The sequence below is a fragment of the Spermophilus citellus genome (assembly GCF_964194105.1).
Source record: "Spermophilus citellus genome assembly, chromosome: X".
In the NCBI taxonomy this organism is placed as follows: Eukaryota; Metazoa; Chordata; class Mammalia; order Rodentia; family Sciuridae; genus Spermophilus; species Spermophilus citellus.
Genome location: NC_138190.1, coordinates 42613873 through 42633192, shown reverse-complemented (window position 1 = coordinate 42633192; position 19320 = coordinate 42613873). Strand labels below are relative to the sequence as shown.

Sequence of the window (19320 nt, the reverse complement as noted above, 5' to 3'; positions counted from 1 at the left end):
CGTCCAGGGAAACGATTGGGTCGCTTCGCTACTCGTCAAGCCAAAAGAGCACTCTTATTGGTCAGCTATGTTTGCGTCATCAGTTCACTGCAGCCCTTGCGTCGCCCAGTTACCTCAAGGCTTCGGGGAAGAGGACCTCATTCTATGCTTCGAGGGGAAAAAATATAGATTCGCGTGGTACTGGTGATAATAGTGGCGACGAGGGTGTGTCGGCCGGTCTAACAGCTTTTCCACTACTCGCACGATTGTTTTGGTAATCCTGGGGTGGGCACATATTTTTAGATCTGGAGGAGGTGTTGCATCCAGCTTCCCCATCCCAACGCCTTAGTTCCTCCCACCCAGCAGTCTTTGAGGGACAGTGGGTGAGCCCACTTCTGGGGTGCAGGGGTGCGGCACATGGCACACTCAGCAGTGGGCGGAGCCTGTGCCTGGAAGAGGAACTGGGTCCTGCAGCATCCGGTCTCGAGAGCAGGGTTGGTGAGAATTTTGGTGATACTGCCACCTATCTCTTCCATCTCTTAGCACGTAGATTGTTAGTCTAGCTATTGGTGCAGTTAGGTAGGTGGAGGTCGTAAGAGTAGTACAGGCTTCAGGGAGATTCTTGGTTATTAGATCTAGATTAGATTCTTCATTTGAACTGATTTTCAGTCTTGTCTTTCCGTCCCTAGGTCTGTCACCTACCGCTATGCCGCTGCCGGTTGCACTGCAGACCCGCTTGGCCAAGAGAGGGATCCTGAAACATCTGGAGCCTGGTGAGAAAGCTAAGAGTAGATGGGCCTACGATTTGCCAGTCTTGACAGGCACTTTGTTTTTATGTTGGCACTTGGTAACCAGCAAGGGCCTAGTGTTCCCCAGCCAGTGACATGGCAGGCATCTCATTGCTAACAATATTATTTACTGACATCCATTCCTACTGTGTGCTAAGCACTGTATGTAGGAAGGGTTGGAGGTTAGATATTTCATCCTTATCAATACCCATATCAGATGCCATGTTCAATCCATGAATCAAGGTGGTGCAATGACGTGCACCTACAGACCAAGATATTCAGGAGCCTGAAGCAAGGTGGGGGGAATTTCTTGAGCTCAGGAGTTCTAGGCCAGTCTGGACAACAATCATGAGACACAATTTCAAAAAATAATTAAAATAAATCTGTGAATCAATCTGTAGGGCTTAACTACATGGTATCTAATAGGAAGGATAGTTGACAAATCCTGCAGTCTCTTGTTGTCAAGTATAGTGGTGGGGTGATGTTTTGTTGTCTACTATAGATAGCATGTGTCTCACAGGTCCTCTGGTGATTGACACAACAGTGGTGACGTATACTTTATTGTTCACCATATCAACAGCTGACATGTATTTGAGACCTAAGAACATGGCATACTTATTATGCCTAACAGTCTAAAATGATGGTTAGGATCTATCACTTAGGCCTACTGTGTTTCTGGCTGCTAATTATATCTTATGGTCAATAATATTAAAACATGGTATATATTTTAGGCTATGGTGTGCCAGGCACTAAAAAATGTATCATACTATTTCCTTATTGATATCTATTACAAGACCACTGTGTGCCAGGCATAGAACTTGTGGTTAATAGTATTAAGAGTATTGGTTTTTGGTGGTGCTAAGGATTGAACCCAGGTTTCTGAGTATGCTAGGCAAGTGCTCTACCACTGAGCTACACCCCCAATTCCATATCATTGACATTTCTTTTAAGCCTGTTAAGTACTAGGTGCACTGCTGATGTAGAAATACATCTTATTAGCAATATTGATGATTATATCTAATATCTATTTCAGGCCTACTGTGTGACAGTCATTATGCCATTGCTGGCATCTACATTTCATTGTTAATTATATCCACAGCTAAAGTCTGCTATAGGATCTACTGATAGCCAGCACTGAGCTGATAGTAGACACTTTTTATTCTATTGATATTAACTGACATCTGTTGCAGGCTTACTAAGACTTCAGAAACTTAATGGATTCAGAGCAATATTTGGATAAGTCCCTTTTGCTACCCAAACTCTTGCTACTCAATATAGAGGAATCAGGAACCCTGTACTCACCAAACTTGGAAGCTGAATAGATTGGACATTATTTTTAGATAACCCCCTTGCTGATCAAACTCACTTCATCTACATAGGTTGGGATAACGTGAACTCAGGAACTGAATGGATATGGATAAATTTTTTCTTGGGAATACTGGGCCTTGTGCATGCTGGACAAGTGCTCTACCACTGAGCTATACCCCCAGCATGACATGGATAATTTTTTTTTTATGAATTCCTATCAACTCTGAAAACAGATAGGTTTGGATAACACTATAAACTCATCGTCTGGACCCAGAACCAAAAGATTTAGGTAAATTTTCTGGCAAATTCCCTAAAACAGATGTGCTTGAAATGCAAGAAGTACTTCATTTGCTTCCTGGCACACACATACACCCAAGTGTCTTCCACATGTGATTTGTGTGGATATGAGTGTGCCTCTCCAGGCCCTGACTGTAGGATGAGAACTCCCCTGTTCCTTAACTGCTCTCCTCCTCCTCCCCCCCTCCTCCCCCTCCTCCTCTTCCCCCCCCTTCCTCCTCCTCCTCCTCCTCCTCCTCCTCCTCCTCCTCGTTCTGCTAGAACCGGAGGAAGAGATCATTGCTGAGGACTATGATGATGATCCTGTGGACTATGAGGCCACCCGGTTGGAGGGCCTGCCACCCAGCTGGTACAAGGTGTTCGACCCTTCCTGGTGAGCCTGGGGACCTGGGGGGGAAGGGCAACTGACTTTTGAGTTTGCCCTTCCTTGTTGTCCCTGACTGTGGGGCATATAGGGTACACGGGAAGAGATCTGGGGTCCTGACACGGGGCAGATATAGGCAGAGATTGGGGAGACAAAGAGTTCTTACAAGTAGAAGACATCTGTGCTGACACTCCTTCCCTCCCACTGCCCCACAGCGGGCTCCCTTACTACTGGAATGTGGACACAGACCTCGTGTCCTGGCTCTCCCCACATGACCCCAACTCCGTGGTTACCAAATCTGCCAAGAAGCTCAGGAGCAGTAATGCAGGTGAGTTGGCAGATCCAGTGGTGCCTCGAGACTCGCAGTTCTGAGAGGGGCCAAGTAAATTTTAGTGGATTGAGGAGGGGCAGATGAGACCAAGCAGCCCCAGCCCCAGGCTAGTGAGGATGTTAAAGGTGGAGACTGCTGGGTCCTGGAATGGGAGAAAGTCACTTCAGGACTTTCATGTTTTCCCTAGATGCTGAGGAGAAGTCAGACCGGAGCCATGAGAAGTCAGACAGGGGCCATGAGAAGTCGGACAGGGGCCATGAAAAGCTGGACCGGGGCCATGACAAGTTGGATCGGAACCATGACAAGTCTGACAGAGATCGAGAACGTAGCTATGACAAAGTAGACAGAGAGAGAGAACGGGACAGGGAACGGGATCGGGACCGTGGGTATGACAAGGCAGACCGGGAAGAGGGCAAAGAACGGCGCCACCATCGCAGGGAGGAACTGGCTCCCTACCCCAAGAGCAAGAAGGGTAAGCAAAGCAGGCTGGGACTTGGGTGAGGCACTCAGCTTGCCAGGGCATACAATATGAAGAAGCCCTCTCTCAGGCGGGTGCCTGAACCTGGTATCCTGAAGAAGGGTGCTGTGGTCCATTGCAGCTACAGGCTCCATTTTTTTTCCTGGGATGGGGGGCTATGTGATGAGGGACTCCTTTTGCCTCAGTTGAAGAACTTCCCCTGCCATTTACTTCCCTAGTGGCAAGCCGAAAGGATGATGAGTTAGACCCCATGGACCCCAGCTCATACTCTGATGCACCCCGGTAAGTGACAACCCCATGTGAGCCCTTCTTTTTCTTCATGACTCTCACTGCACCTGTGAATACCATCCTCCTCACCATCTCCTTTCTCCTTCCTCAGTCTTGACTGGTTGGGGGATGATCACTATACCCCTTTCCCACCCCCTTGACCCTCTATCACCTCCAGGGGCACATGGTCAACAGGACTCCCCAAGCGGAATGAGGCTAAAACGGGTGCTGACACGACAGCAGCGGGGCCCCTCTTCCAGCAGCGTCCATACCCATCCCCAGGGGCTGTGCTCCGGGCCAATGCTGAGGCTTCCCGAACCAAGCAGCAGGACTGAACCTTTGTTCTCTGGAGCCCTGGCAATTTTCTTTTTTCTTTTCTTTTTGCGATACTGGATATAGAACCCAGGGCCTTGTACATGCTAGGCAAGCATTCTACCACTGAGCTATTCCCCCAGCCCCCCTGGTGTTTTTAATAAAAGCTTTACTGTGGATCATGTTCATGAGGCTTAAGTGCTTCCTCCCTCTCACTCTTTTCAGGCTCCCCAACCCAAGCTGGCAAGATCCAAAACACATTTTATTTGCAAAACTCACCTAAGAAATAATACTGGGGTGGCAAGGGCTGAGGGCTGAGGTGGGACATTAACAAAGAAAGCTTAGTCAGTTTGCCCCGCATGGGAGCAGGGGCAGTGTGGATAGGGAGTTCGGTGTCTGCCTCACCCTACCCTAATACTGATCAGAGTTTGGTCCCAGCTGGGCCAAGGCAAGAAGGGAGAACGACGCCAGGCCAACGTCTTCAATCCCGGCGGCTACGAACCCTTCACCTTGGTGAGCAACCTGTGGTGGGAATGGGGAGGAAAGAGAAACAGAAAGCTGGGGTGGGCTAGCAGTCGGGTTTCCTAGGCAAGCGAGGGTGGTGGCAGTAAGGCTGGTAGTCCTGGGGTTAGTAACAGTGCTTATGCGGAGAGGGCCCACTGGGTCAGAAAGCTACACATGGACTAAATAAATACAACATCTTTATTTGGCATTGGGTATCCTGACTTTTGTTCATTACAGTTCCTTAGAAAACAAACCAAAAAATCAGACAAATTAATAAAATAAAGATCCAGTGGCCCTATTTACATATAGCAAAGACAGCCCAGGCATCTCCCATGAGCACGCGTGTGCGTGCACACATGTACACACACACATACATACATACATACACACACACACACACACATCCCCTGGGATACAGTTAAGGGGTTAATAAGCTTTGGGGAGTGCAGGGAGCAGGTTTCACGGCTCATCAAATCTGAGACACCCCACCTTGAAGTAAGGGTACCTCATAATACAGCCAACGGGGTAGCAAAAGTGAGATTGGCAGCTTTAATTTTCTTCTCAGAAAATAACCCTGCATCTGGCAACCGTCAGTGTCTTAAGTTCAATTGGAGATTTAGCCACGTCAAGGACCTCCCTTCCCCACTTCCCACACTCTGGATCATTAATGATCTGATTATACCACAAATCCCCAAATGACTAAAAAACAAATGGCCCCTACTGCACCCTCCCCCAGATGCAAACTCTCAGCTCGTGCCTCTTTCTTGCCCTGGGTGTTTGCAGCAGGCCCATCTTTAAGGGTCTCAGTGCCAGGGACGCTGCCCCAAGGCCACAAAAGAGACCAAGCCAACATGACCCAGGGTGATGGTAAGGGAGGAGAGAAGGCCTCAAAGGATGGGAAACAGAACCCCACAGGTAGGCATTAGTCATTACTAAAGAGCTTTTGTCCAGTCTGTCTTTACAAAATTGGAGGGATGACTGGAAGGGACTGTCCCAGGCATGAGAGACAAGACACCTCCAGCTAACAGGGGTGGGTAGACAAGACAAAATGCCTTGAATGACCATTTTCCCAACCCTATGCCTAAAGAGGTTAGACTGGGGCAGAGGAAGCAGCTCTAAAAACCCCCTTATGGGGGATGTCAGTCTACCAGGAGGGGTTCATGTTGACACCCAGCCCTAGCCCCGCACCCCCCCCCCCCCAGAAGTCTCAGTGTCCTGGGAGAAAAGACCATCTTCCAACCCCAGAGGAGCCAGGCCCTGGTGATGACTTGGGTCCTACAGATGCCTGACATCCTTCACCCTGTCCCCCCTCCCTGTCCCCCCCACCCCCCGCCACCAGCCCTCACTTCACCAGCACTGACTTTGGCAGAAAGGGCTCCGTGATGAGGTCTCCTCGGTGGGAGGACAGCTGCGGTGGTGGTGGCTGCCCTGGAGGCTGCTGGTGAATGCAGGGCCCAGAGGCAGAGGCAGAAGTAGAAGCTATGGCTTTGACTGCACCTCGGGGAAGGCTGTAGAGGTAGACTGCACCAATGACGAGGCCAGCGCCAAGGGCAAATAATGGGTCCAAGTGGAAGCCAAAGAGGCGGATGGAGGCAACAGTGGACAGCACAATGGACAGGGAGGTGGCAAAGCCCTTGAGGATGTTGTCAGCGTACTTGACAACAACAGCCACCAGCAACCCGCCAAAGGCTTGGTTAAGTACCACGCCCCAGACGGCAGGCGTGTACCCAAAGAAGAAGCCACGGCGGGCCACAGCAGTACCCTCAGCCCACCAGAGCCCTACTAGGCCCAATGCTGTGCCAAAGAGGCCCAGTTGCAGGTTGCGAAGCCATACGGACCCTGAGCTGCCTTTGAGGATCTTCTCAAAGTAGACACCTGCAAAGCCAGAGGAGAGGCAGGAGGCCACAACAGCTGCTAGGCCAGCCCCTGGGTTCTGATCCAGTGGCCGTGGGCCACCCCCACCTGCTTGCTGTGCCTGGACAATGGCGACACCAGTGAAGAGGAGCAGCAGGGAGGCCCACTGTAGCCGGGAGAGGCTGCGATTGAGCATGAGCACGGAGAACAGTGCTGTGGTCAGGATCTTCAGTTGGTACGTCACCTGTGAGTGACATGTGGAAGATATTGAGGGCTCATCCTGAGTCCCAGTAGGTGTGTGTAGGGGGACAGGACCCACTGTGGCACAATGGAGGGACACTGGATGTCAATGGGTGAAAATAAAAATAGTAAAAAGAGCCAGTCACTAGCCATTGGTTGAGTTGTGGTTCAAGGGTCCAAGGACCCTCCCAGAGAGTACACAGAAGGGTGGTGGTGCCAGGAAGTCCCAAGCTACACCCAAGTTCACATCCCAATCCCATTTTCTGGCTGTGTGATCAGGGACAAAGCATTTGCCCTGTCTGAGCCCTGGCAATCTCATCTGTAAAATAAGGCTGAAGTATATAAACCATCTTACAGCAGGTAGGTTTTGTGATGAGGGAAATCTGGATACAAATGAGTCAACCACAACAACAATAAAACCAGCAAATGTTTACATAGTGCATTGTAGGTGCTGGTGTGGATCTAAACACTATGTAAATAAGTTCACTTAATCCTCATGAAACCACCATAGGAAGGTGGGCATCATTGTAACCTCCAATTCAAAGATACATAAACTAAGAAACTCAGGCATAAAGACATTAGGTGACTTGCCCCAAAATCACACAGCTGTAAAGTAGCAGAATTGAGATTTGAACCCAGGCAATTCAGCCCTAGAATCCTGGCTCTCTATTTAACAAGGTTGCCCATGAATATCTAACCTAGGATTCTTTCCAGGTATTTCTTTCAATCATCCCAGCATCCCCTATTCCCAGTTCTCACAGATGAGGACACTGTGATTGAGGGAGTTCCAGATGACAGGGAGTCCCAAATGACACAGCCCCTGCTTTCTGCAGCTCATTCCTCACCCTACCCTCTATCCCCCAACCCAGCCAGTTCCCTTGGGGCCATACTGGGCTCAGGGCTCACCTGGAAAGTGGCAGCTGGTAAATTGGAGATGGCAACATACTGAAGGTTATTTTGCAAGGTGTAGATGAGAGAGGGCACTGCAAGCTTTAGTGTGTCCACATACTGCACCAAGACAGCCTCGTGGAGGAAAAGAACCAGGTGCTTCACGTTACCTAGGTGGGAGAAGGAGAGTCCCTTTTAACAAAGACTATCAAAGATAGGGATCCCCTAAAGTTTGAGACCAGGCCTGGCTCCTGCCCTCCCCCACCTACCCAATACCCTAGGGGTTAGAATGAGGTCTGGGGCTCAAGTTTTTTTTTTTTTTTTTTTTCAGTGCTAGAGATTGAATCCAGGACCTTATGCATGTTAAGTATGTATTCTACTACTGAGCTACATCTCCAGCATTTGTGCTCAATTTCTCCCTATGGTACAAATATATCTCTAGGAAGCCTTTCTGATACTAAGTTTATTCACTGCAAAAGGAGTTGGGGGTAGTTCAGTAGCAAGGCACCTGTCTAGCAGGCAGAGTCCCAAGTTTCTATACCCAGCACTGCCAAAAAAGAAAAAGAAAATAAAATGTCCCCAGAAGAATCATTCAAACAGGGTGTGCTGTCACATGCTTCTATTCCCGGCTACTTAAAAGACTTTGGCAGGAGGATCCCAAGTTCAAGGATAGCTTTGACAACTTGGCGAGACCCTGTCTCAAAATAAAATAGAAAAAAGGGCTGAGGATGTAGGTAGGGTGCTTGCCTAGCATGTACAAGACTCTGGGTCCAATCCCCAGCACCACACACACACAAATTATCCATCACACTGTGTCTGATAATCATAGAGCACACTTCATTCACCTGAGAGCCCACCACCCTGGCATAGAACCCCATTCAGAGTAAGCACTTAATACATGTTTGTACAGTGAAAAAATCATCACTATCCAGGAACTTATGAAGTAGAAGCCCTGGAGTTCGGGTGGAAAGTCATATTCCAAACAGGGGAAGTTTCAGACTAGTTGTTTTATTTTTTGGTACTAGAGATGGAACCTAGGATCTCATGCATGCTACTACTGAGATAAACTCCATCTCAAGGCTAGATTTTTAGACTTATACTATTTTAGCTCCTTAGTGGCCCATAAGCCACGTGTGAGCAGGAGCCAGCCCTAGACACACCAATCAGTTTCCCCCGACCCATGGATTAATGCAGTCTTGATTATTAAGCAGAAGTCTGGCCAGAACCTGTTCCAGTGACCAACTGAGAATCATCAACACAGCCTTTGCAAAGCTCACCTCAATTTTTTTTTCTTTCTTTCCTTTTTCTTTTGGTGCTGGAGATTAAACCCAAGGCCTCACACGTGCTAGAGAAGTATTTGACCACTGATCTATACACCAGTCCCGCTTTTTTGTGTACTGGGGAAAACCCTCTAAGCTACATCCCCAGCCCCTTTTTTAAACTTTTTGGTACTGGGGATTGAACCCAGGGGCACTTAACCAGTCCTTTTTATTTTTTGAGACAGGGTCTCACTAAGTTACTTGGGGCCTTGCTAAATTGTCGAGGCTGGCCTCAAAATTGCAAACCTCCTGCCTAAGCCTCCTGAGTTGCTGGGATTATAGATGAACACTATCATGATGGTGCCAGTCCCTTAAAAAAAACTTTGAGAGAGGGAATCGTTAAATTGTCAAGGTTGGGGGCTGGGGATGTGGCTCAAGCGGTAGCGCGCTCGCCTGGTATGCGTGCGGCCCGGGTTCGATCCTCAGCACCACATACCAACAAAGATGTTGTGTCCGCCGAGAACTAAAAAATAAATATTAAAAAAAAAATTCTCTCTCTCTCTCTCTCTCTCTCTCTCTCCTCTCTCACTCTCTCTTTAAAAAAAAATATTAAAAAAAAATTGTCAAGGTTGGTCTCCAACTTGCTATCCTCCTGCCTCAGCTTCCCAAGTCACTGGATTACAGGTGTGCATCACTGTACCCAGCCCCCAGACCTTTCTTTTTTGCTTTATTTTTAGACAGAGTCTCACTAAGTTGTTCAGGCTGGCCTAGGATTTGTGATTCTTCTGCCCAAACCTCCCAAGCAGCTGGGATTCCAGGCATACAATCCCCAGTACTCCAAATAAATAAGGTAACAAGATTGTATGCCATAAACAAGCATAAATGTGCATATTCATATTACTGTGGTGAATTGTGAATATCACACCAAATGGGAAAATAAAAAACAGTCTACCAAGAGGTCCACATTAGGTCAGGCTACTTTTTCCTTTTCTTTCTTTCTTTTTTTTTTTTTTTTGCAGTGCTGGAATGGAACCCAAGCCTCACCTACTCAGGAGGCTGAGGCAAGAGGATGGCTTGAATCTACAAGTTTGAGTAGATCAGGCTTTGAAACATATCATGGAGACTCTGTTTCAAATAAAAGAAAAACAAATTAAAATTGTGGATAAAAGCTAAAAGCCTGGCTGGGGATGCTGGGGATATAGCTCAGTTGGTAGAGTGCTTGCCTCCCATGCACAAGGCCCTGGGTTCCATCCCCAGCACCACAAAAAAAAAAAAAAAAAAAAAAAAAAAAAAAGCCTGGCTGGGCATAGTAGTCATGCATGCCTGTAATCCCAGCCACTCAAGAGGCTGAAGCAGGAAGATCCAAAGTTTGAGTTGCCTGGGCAACTTATCAGGACCTTGCTTCAACATAATTTTTTTTTTAAAAGGGCTGGGAGAAACATACCCCTACCCCTGGTTTAAATGCCCAGCACTGGGGGAAAAAAGCTGAAGGCCTGTGATGCAGTCTTTAGCTATCTCTCACTTCCCATCTCAAATGTTGTCCTGTGAGGACAAGCTTTTGAACTAACATTCACCTGCCTCAGTTTCCCAAGCTGCTGGGATTACAGGCATGTACCACCATGCCTGGCATTTTAAAAACTTTTATGACACTTAAGAAATCATCATAAATTTGAATTCAGATTGAATATTTGAATATTAATTTCTGATTTTTTTTTTTTTTGGTACAAGGAATTGAACCCAAGGGTGCTTAACCACTGAACCACATCACTAGCCCTTTTTATTTTAAGACAGGTTCTCACTAAGTTGGTTAGGGTCTCACTAAATTGCTGAGACTGGTTTTGAACTTGCAATCCTCCTACCTCAGCCTCCCAAGTTGCTGGAATTATGGGTGTGTCACTGCACCTGACTCTGAATTCCTGAACTCAAAAAATACTCCTGCCTAAACCTTCTGAGTAGCTGGTACTATAGGTGTGTGCCACCACACCTCACTGGTATTATCCTTAAAAAATATGTGTCAAATAACTTATCCAAGACAATAAGGGGGACTTAGAACATAGCTCAGTGGTACAGCACTTGCCTAGAATGTGAAAAGCCCAGGGTTCAATCCAGAGTACCGCAAAAACAACAGCATAAAGATAATAAGGACAAATTAAAATAAATAAATAAATTAAAGAAGGATTTACTTTGAAATAATATGAGGAGAACTACATAGACAGACATATTGGCTAGCACTGACTGGATAACCATTGATGCTGTTTCAGAGCAAAGTGGCCATGAGTTGATAATTGTAAATCTGGGGGATGGATACATGGATATTTTACTATTTTATCATTCTTTAATTTTGTCTAAGTTTGGAATTCTCCATTATACAAAGCTAAAGGTAAATCAATCAATCACTATGTGAGTTCCCTGCTACCTCATGGGTGTACGATCTCATTCCTACATCCCCAACTTATTAGGGGAATAAAAGTGTAGATGCTGTGGAAGGCAAAGAAGCTTAGGTACACTTACATAATCCCCAGGCAGGTTCACAGACATGGGGATACTCACACAGCAAACCCTCCATGTGAACACATACAGGTATGTGGGGAGTCCTTCCCAACAACCCCTCCCTGGCTCGTACCCCTCTTCTGTGCGAAGAGCAGCAGGAGGCAGGTGAGACCTTTGAGCACTTCGGCCATGACCACAGCAGTTGTGGCAAAGAAGCGATCCCCAGGCAGCGTGCGGGCGTAGCGGATGCTGAGGATGAGGGAGGCATTCTGGACCACCAGCACGGCTAGGGATATGTACTTGAGGCGCCGGTGAGCTGTGGGGAATGGAAGGGGCGGGGGATAGGAGGGGGTCAGAAGCTGCTGGGGCATAGCCAAACCACCACCCAACCCCTCTCCCTTTTCAACCAGGATTATCTGAGCCACTGCAACTTCCTCCATCTGCCTGTCCACCCTGACCCAATGAGGGGTTGACCCCTACCTGCTTCCATTCCTTCAACCACAGGCAGGAGAGCTAAAAACAGACAAGTAGGTCCATTCTGTCCAGCTCATATCTTGAATCCTTGCTGAGATGTCAGGAAATGGCTAGGGCAGGCCCTAGACATCCACCCCATCTCCCCTCCCTATCTCTCTAACAGAATACCAACAACTACATTCTCAACATTTATTGATATTGCTCACTGGGTGCCTATCGCCAGGTAAAGGAATCTTACAGGTTTCCTCAATAGACTCTTACATCACCCTGATTCTTAAGAAACTATGAAGATTCCCATTTTATGGATGAACAAATTGGGAATTTATATGAAATGATGGTCTTGTTTAATGAGGGTCATGTAAAGAAAAATACCCCAAATACAGGGAATGAGACTATTATTTAAGGTATGTCCACCCCCCAAGAAATGGTATTTCTCTCATCTCCCCCATTGTCCCAAGGACTGAACCTCATATAATGAACAGTAACCCCACTAAGAATGGTCTGGTTCCCTCTACCATATAAGGAAATACTTCCCTATATTACACATGTTCTGTCCTACTAACATTGCACGCCCTCCTTCTCCAGCCAAAGAATAATTCCTTGTTCTACCCACACTCACAATGAACTCACTCTGCTATAAGGAAGGACCTGGCACTCTCAATGTTCTTTCTGTGACCTATAAGGAAGGACCCTCCCACTTCAACATACAATAAATTCTACCTCCATTAGGAAGGGATCGCCACAGAAAGGTCTTTTCCACATATAATGAAGGACAAACATCGTCCTCAAAATGGACCCTATAGTCATAAGGAAGGGCCTGCCCCACCCTAGCTGACAATTTATAAGGTCCCTTTATAAGGAAGGAACAACCACCCTCAGAACAGTTTCTTCCTTCTTCAAGGAAGAACTCCCACACCGTCAGAATGGTCTCTCCCTTCCATAGGAAAAGACCTACTGCACTCAGAATGAAAGGTCTCCATGGTCTTATCCTCTCCAAAAGGAAATTTCTTCCATATTCAGAGTGGTCTTCACCCTCCAAATGCGGAAGGACTCTCCCCACAACCACCCTCAGAATGGTATCTTCCCCGCCCCAACACACTCGCAATGCTCGGTTCCGTTCTCCCTTCCCTTTTACGCGCGCGCGCGCGCACACACACACACACACACACACACACACACACACACACACTCCCGCTGCAAAAGTGATGCTCCCTATCACTTCAGTGAGGAATCTTTCCGACCCTTAGCGATCCCGACCTCTGCCCCGCCGCCGACTGCTCGGCCACTGTGCGTCTCACCCGCACTCGTGGTCCCAGGCTCCAAAGTCCCCGCGGAGACCGCCCCTGGCCCGGCCGCCGCGGTGGAACCACCAACCCCAACCGCTGCCATGTTGGCATCTGCCCGGTCCGTCCCCTCGGCAACAGCAGGCCACTTCCGTGTCAATCACTTCCGCTTCCGGGCCTCTGAAGCGAGGGCGGAGCCGAGTGCCTGCCTGGCCAAAGGGGTCGTTTTCCTCCGCCCTTCGTAAAGGCTGGCTGAAGTACTGACCCGGGAAGTTTCCAAGGTCTTTGAGAAAGGGAGAACCAGGACATGGGCGACTCTAAGCCCGTCGTTACAGATCCGCGCTGGCCCACACCTCTTACTAGATCCGCCCCAGTGTTCCCTCAATCAGATCCTAATGCCGCTTTCTATACTACCCGCCCATCCTTTCTCTTCATCTCATTGGTTCAACCACATCTCGACCTCGGCTCTTTATTGGGACATTCTTCTGATGGTACGGCCCTTTCCGGTTGGGCCAAAGTTCCTCCCTCCCCCAACCTTCCCACCGAGGCCCCGCCCCCAAACTTCTGGGAGGGAGGTTTTGAGGGCGGCGCCGGAGAGCGTCCAGTGATTTGTATAGGGTTAGCAAGCCAAGACACAGGAGAGTTGAGGGAATTAAGGGCCAACGTGCCACCTTAGAAAATGAGGGAATTGGTGAGGTTCACAGGTTAGTTGCTTTTGATGGGAAGTAGGCCAGGGTACAGCTGAGGTCAAAAGGAAACCAGGATAGAACAAGGAAAGAAATTAAGACCAGTTGAAAATGTCATTACACCCTGGATATTATTAATATGCCAAGGAGGAAGCAGTTCTTTGGTGATATGTCCTAAGTGTCCTCAATGTTTACTGCATTTCTAAGAATCCTTTTGTACACACTGGGAAACACAAAAACTGAGGAGAAGGGCTGGAGTTGTGGCTCAGTGGTAGAGCACTTGCCTAGCATGTGTGAGGCACTGGGTTCAATCCTCAGCACCACATATAAACAAATAAAGGTCCATCAATAGCTAATAAAAAATATTTTTTAAATGAGGAGGAAACATTTTTGTGGACCAGCTGAAATAAACCCATGAAAGGGCTCTATGACACAGAAGACCGAGGTTCACGGAGGTCATCTCATTCTCAGCTTAGCCTACAGTAGATGCACGGCCAGTCAATTCTGATTCTATTACTTTTATTAAATAGTGGGTTTCCACACATGGCTTTTTAAATAATCCAGGCAGGGGAGAAGGGACAGGAGGGCACACTTTGTAGCTCCACTCCCTCCAATACACAAGTATTTACATTGTAGCAATTGGACAATCCTGGCTCAGGCGGAGGCAGCAAGAATCGCAAAAGTTGGAGAGGGGAGTCCCCAGGAGAACAACAGCAAGACTTATTTCCCCCAGCCCATCCCCCAGAAACCATCCATCCCATCCTAATCTCTGGTGGTGTCCGGTGGTGTCCATCTCCCATTCCTTCCCCAAGCTGTGGAAGTAAGGTTCTTCTCACCAGAATAAGAGCACTTGGGATAACAGAGTAGGGTCCCCTCACCAAAAAAGAAAAAAAAATGAAGGAAAAAAAAGAGCCCTGGGATAACAATAGGGCATTACCTTTCCCAGAATAAGCAATTCTGGGTTAAGGTTGGCAAGCAGCTTGATGAATCTGGGACCCTAGGCTAGGAGAAAGGGAAAGGGTCCTTTTACTAAAATAAGAGCTGCTGGGGTATTTTAAGGAAAGCACCCTTGCCCCAAGTGAGAGCACTTTAACTAAGTTTGTGTGGTGGTAATAGGAGGTGCCAGTGTAGGGATTACAACTCATCAGAACAAAGAGTCCTGGGGCTCAAAGGGGAAATAACTTCAACCAAATAACCATCCTTAGCAAAACAAGATACAGGGAATTCCCTCCTCCGGAATAAGGGACCACAGGCTCTAGGAGGAAGGCTCCTTCACAAAATTGGAATGGGGAGTGGGCAGACTTGGCTTGTCTTCTACGCCCTTATCCCCAATCACAGACCTTAGTAATACTGGATTTTAACAACCTGTAAAACCAGGTCAACAGATGTCCATCTATCCCTGTGGCATAGCCATGGAATTCCAACCAGTGGGAGCCTGGCTAAGCCTAGGGAAGCGCAGACCAGGCCGAGGGGGCAGGGCTTCCTTTGGGGGGGCTGAGGGGTGCTTCCTCTGCTGGTATTTGCATCCAAGGGTCCAGCAGGATCTCCTCCAGTGAGGGTCGGGAAGAGGGTTTTGGGTCCAGGCACCGGCGGATTAGGGCACAGCAGTCTGTGGGCCAAGCAGCACAGGGGAGATTTGCAATTAGTAAGAGTAACAGTACCTCGGAAGGAAGGATGAAATCTGCTGGGCTGGGATCTGTGAGGGCCTCACCTGGGGAGACGTGGGCAGGAAAATGGAGCTCAGCCTCCAGAATCTCCTGGTCTCTCTCAAAGGGTATGTCCCCACAGACCATGTCATAGAGAAGGATACCCAATGACCAAACAGTAGCTGGGAGGGCATGGTACTGATGTCGAGAGATCCACTCTGGAGGGCTATACACCCTTGTCCCTGCACAAAAAGCAAGAGTCAAGTCATTCTGATGCTGCCCTCTTCTAGCCCAGTATCTCTTTAGTAGAACAGTAGATCTGTAAATATAACATCATAGTCCCATCACCAAAAAAAGAGCAGTTAAATAGGAGAGCCCCCTTGACAGAATAAAATCACTTAAAAAGTAACAATAGAGCATGGCATATTAGTATAAGTCTGTAATCCCAGATATTAAGGAGACTGAGGCAGGAGGATAGCAAGGCCAACCTCAGCAACTTAGGGAGAAATTGGCTCAATATATAAACAGAAAGGGCTGGGGATGTAGCTCAAGTGTAGAGTACCACTGCAAAAGTAAAAGTAGAATCCCCTTACCAAAAATAAAATAACTCATAATAACAAGATCCCCTCATTAGATTAAAAGCCCAGGATGATTTTGGATCAATATAAGATAGACTTTTTATGAGATGGCCAAGGATGAGACTCCTCAGTATTAGAAATCAAGAACCTTATAAAGGTACAATATAGGTCAAGTATTACAAGAAAACCCACCACTGGAGCTCAAGATGAGGAAGTCAGAAGCACAAAGGTTTAGAAAAAAAAATAATCCATGAGATTTAGGGAAGCCTTACCATCAAAATCAGTGTAGGGTTCATCATGAAGCAGGGCACCAGAGCCAAAATCAATGAGTTTGGCACAGCCCCGGCGGAGGTCTATCAGGATGTTCTCATCCTTAATGTCACGATGGACAACTCCACGGGTATGGCAGTGTTGGACAGCTGCCACTACCTGGCCAAAAAAGCAGCGACTTCGGCTTTCACCAAGTGGGCCCTTCTCTGTGATGTAGTCAAAGAGATCCTGGGCAGGCAGAGGCCTCTCAAGGACCAGCATGAAGCCCTCTGGTGTCTCAAACCAGTCAAGCAGGCGGATCACACCAGGGTGCCCACTGCCTTCACCCACCTTCCATAGCAGTGCCACTTCCAGGGGGCATGTGACAGAGTCTGACTGGAGGTGAAAAGGAGAGAAAATGTGTGTTGAACAGGGGAAAGCAGTTGGTAGAAGGGAATGTAGTAGAAAATGGGCTTTCATAAATATGAAGTATTTTGCCTAAATATCTAAAATTCGAACTGACATATGGGTGTCCGATATTTATTTGATAGTTTATGATGATTAACTGCAAAGGACCTGCCAAAGAATAAATACTCAATGTTATTGCCATAACTTAACTGTAACCAAGTACCTACAATTGCTCAATAACCCTCCTAAGCCCTGTCAGGCAGTGAGTGTCAGAAAGAGCCTTCCTGCCTGAGGGGGGCCCTCTACCGGTCATGCCAATGACTTGCACAGCTGCAGACGTTTTCTCACGGAGATGCACATTCCTGCTACTGCGCAGGTGCATCCTCTCCTTGTGGGTCTCACGGCATGCGCAGGCGCGTCTCCTAAAAGCCCGCCAGAGGGCGCTTTCGCTTCTACAGCTTGCACAGACCCGCCCTTATGTCCGTTAGAGCGCTAACGGAGGCAGGAGAGAAGCAGCCAGCATCACCATGGCAACCAGTGACCTCTGCCCTTCTTTCCCCTCCAGCATGCCCTGTGGGCAGCCCCCACAGCAGCTTTTAAAAGGAGGATGAGAAAAGAGTTGGAGGGGAGAATCTAGAGCTCTGGGGAAATTGAGGTGAATCAGAACTGTATGTCACTCCAAGGTAGTAAACATGGTCTGGTGGAGCGTTCTCACGGTTACAGGGCCCAGGGACTATACATCCTTTAGAAAAAGTGGGGGGGGGGCTGGGTATGTGGCTCAAGCGGTAGCGCGCTCGCCTGGCATGCGTGCGGCCCGGGTTCGATCCTCAGCACCACATACCAACAAAGATGTTGTGTCCGCCAAGAACTGAAAAATAAATATTGAAAATTCTCTCTCTCTCTCTCTCTAAAAAAAAAAAAAGAAAGAAAAAGTGGGGGTGATTTCATCATTAGTGAAGGAGTCAATAAGTGAAGCACACCAAGGATACTTACCAAGGAAGACCAGCCCAACACACGATTCCGAGGAATCACTTTGATGGCCACCTGGAGAAGTGGGCTGAGGTAAGGGGGCCAGCAGGTGACCCCCAAATCCCTCCCGTCCAGAGACTTGAAAACCTCCAATAACTCTCCCAGCACCCCAGTATTTCTGGTCCCCGGCTACACCAACGCCCACAATGAGCCAGGACTAATACCCTGCCCCACAAGACTCTCCCCCCCCAACCAAGTTCACCTCTCCCACCATCCCTAGCCTAGGGATCTCTTCTCAGGCATCGGGACCCCTCAGCTTCCAGGGATTTGGTTGTACATTTTTTTCATATTCTATATTTGTTTTTCCGCATTGAAGATTGAACCTAATCATGCTGGGCAAACACTCTACCAATAAGGTATAGCCCAAGCCCTGAGGTGGAAATTTCGTGATGCCTCAAGCCCTCAAATTTCCTTCCTATCTCCAGGACACCAACTCTGCACCAGGGTTCTGGTCCTCAGGACTTCACGTCTACCTCCAAGATCCCCCAGATCTCGTGTCTAGGCCCCCACCTTCCCGTACATGCACACATTCTCTAGGTCCTGGGGTCTAGTGTCCTCGAGTGCACACTCTCCAAACTCCTTGGACCTCCTGATTCTACCCCCTGAAATCTGGCCCCCCATACCCACCTGGACCGCGACAGACGCGCACGCGCGCTCACACCCCCAGCAACCCGAATCCTGGTCTTCATGACCCTACTAGACACATTGCAGGCTCTCTCTGGGTCATCTAACATCCTATAGTCCCAGGATCCCGGCCCCCGCCAAATACACCTGACCCTCCCAAGACCCTCAAGGTAGATACCTGGAGTCGATCTGTGATGCGGTGTCCCGCGAAGACGGTGCCAAATCCCCCCTTCCCCAGAAGGGGGCCGAGTCGATACTCGGCCTCGAACGCTTCCCGATCCTTGCCTCCTACGCAGGCGGAGGCGAGGGAGTCAGGGTGGCTGCGTGCTAAGCTCACCCGTGATTCCCTCTCCTACGCACTGCCACCCACCATTCCAGCCCACCCCACATGGACGCAGTAGGGAAGGTTGCGCTCACCTGGCGGCTGCGTGGGGGTCACAGGGGGCGCAGGAAGCCCTTGCAGAGGTTTGTTCAACATGGAGGAGCTGCTGCGCAGATTGAGCCCGCTGAATCCGCTAAGCCCGCAGGGCGTAGAAGCCCGGGGCAGCGGGGCCGGGGAGCCAGGGCTCGGGGGCGCCAGGGTGGAAGGCAGGGAAACTGGTGGCCCGGAAGCGTCCGCAGACAGCGCAGCGTTAAGATTCGCCGCGCGCGCCAGCCCCAATGCTACTGAGCTGGGGCACGCGCCTCCCGGGAGAGTCGCCCTGCGCGACAGCTCCGCCCACCTGGCTTTGATCAATCCGGACGCGGCACCTGCTGTATCCCAGCCAATCGGAGCCAACCCTTATTTGCATACCACCCGCAATGTTTCAAGTGCCCCCTTATGCAAATACAAGCCTGGTTCTTCCATGGAGGCGGGGCTTGCATGCAAATGATGGGGGCGCACACGGAGAGGAAACCGGTTCTGGGAATCCCTTTGCAGCAACCGCGTTTGTTTTGGTTGTTGCGCGAGGTTGTTGTTGGTGGGGGTGTGTGTATGTGTGTACA

At 48.8% G+C, this 19320-nt stretch overlaps 3 protein-coding genes across 8 annotated transcripts; 1 reads left to right on the top strand and 2 right to left on the bottom strand.

Moving 5' to 3' along the window:
- Positions 1–107: 107 nt before the first annotated feature.
- PQBP1 (polyglutamine binding protein 1) lies at positions 108–4310 on the top strand. 2 transcript variants are annotated; one of them, XM_081278374.1, is made up of 7 exons: positions 108–253; positions 669–752; positions 2634–2745; positions 2952–3064; positions 3255–3539; positions 3764–3827; positions 3991–4310. In XM_081278374.1, exons 2-7 carry the CDS (start codon positions 686–688, stop codon positions 4145–4147), a joined length of 798 nt encoding a protein of 265 aa, XP_081134500.1. In that variant the 5' UTR covers positions 108–253; positions 669–685; the 3' UTR covers positions 4148–4310. The 2 variants fall into 2 exon arrangements, with proteins under 2 accessions (XP_081134500.1, XP_081134501.1); XM_081278375.1 differs by lacking the exon at positions 108–253 and adding an exon at positions 458–558.
- A 94-nt stretch (positions 4311–4404) lies between these two features.
- On the bottom strand, positions 4405–13486 carry SLC35A2 (solute carrier family 35 member A2). Of its 5 annotated transcripts, none has more exons than XM_081278373.1 (5): positions 13132–13342; positions 11493–11675; positions 7629–7780; positions 5990–6136; positions 4405–4646 (listed from the first exon to the last, which is right to left on the bottom strand). In XM_081278373.1, exons 1-5 carry the CDS (start codon positions 13220–13222, stop codon positions 4536–4538), a joined length of 684 nt encoding a protein of 227 aa, XP_081134499.1. In that variant the 5' UTR covers positions 13223–13342; the 3' UTR covers positions 4405–4535. The 5 variants fall into 5 exon arrangements, with proteins under 5 accessions (XP_081134499.1, XP_081134497.1, XP_081134495.1 ...); XM_081278371.1 differs by lacking the exon at positions 13132–13342 and adding an exon at positions 13382–13486 and having other exon boundaries at positions 4450–4646; positions 5990–6726; XM_081278369.1 differs by having other exon boundaries at positions 4450–4646; positions 5990–6726; positions 13132–13337.
- An 825-nt stretch (positions 13487–14311) lies between these two features.
- PIM2 (Pim-2 proto-oncogene, serine/threonine kinase) lies at positions 14312–18950 on the bottom strand. The gene is made up of 6 exons (XM_081278176.1): positions 18754–18950; positions 18515–18624; positions 17677–17727; positions 16299–16671; positions 15514–15690; positions 14312–15411 (listed from the first exon to the last, which is right to left on the bottom strand). The coding sequence occupies exons 1-6, from the start codon at positions 18812–18814 to the stop codon at positions 15248–15250; spliced, it is 936 nt and encodes a 311-aa protein (XP_081134302.1). The 5' UTR covers positions 18815–18950; the 3' UTR covers positions 14312–15247.
- Between the last annotated feature and the right edge of the window lie 370 nt (positions 18951–19320).

Coding starts and splice junctions, on each gene's coding strand:
- PQBP1 (XM_081278374.1), top strand. CDS start 686: ATGCCGCTGCCGGTTGCACTGCAGACCCGCTTGGCCAAGAGAGGGATC. Junction 3,540..3,763: donor CTACCCCAAGAGCAAGAAGG/GTAAGCAAAGCA, acceptor TTACTTCCCTAG/TGGCAAGCCGAAAGGATGAT. Junction 3,828..3,990: donor TCATACTCTGATGCACCCCG/GTAAGTGACAAC, acceptor TATCACCTCCAG/GGGCACATGGTCAACAGGAC.
- SLC35A2 (XM_081278372.1), bottom strand. CDS start 13,222: ATGGCAGCGGTTGGGGTTGGTGGTTCCACCGCGGCGGCCGGGCCAGGG. Junction 6,727..7,628: donor TACCAGCTGCCACTTTCCAG/GTGAGCCCTGAG, acceptor TGTCACTCACAG/GTGACGTACCAACTGAAGAT. Junction 4,869..5,989: donor ACGGAGCCCTTTCTGCCAAA/GTCAGTGCTGGT, acceptor TTGTTTTCTAAG/GAACTGTAATGAACAAAAGT.
- PIM2 (XM_081278176.1), bottom strand. CDS start 18,814: ATGTTGAACAAACCTCTGCAAGGGCTTCCTGCGCCCCCTGTGACCCCC. Junction 16,672..17,676: donor TGTTGGGCTGGTCTTCCTTG/GTAAGTATCCTT, acceptor TTTCACCTCCAG/TCAGACTCTGTCACATGCCC. Junction 15,691..16,298: donor ACCCTACACTGATTTTGATG/GTAAGGCTTCCC, acceptor CTTTTTGTGCAG/GGACAAGGGTGTATAGCCCT.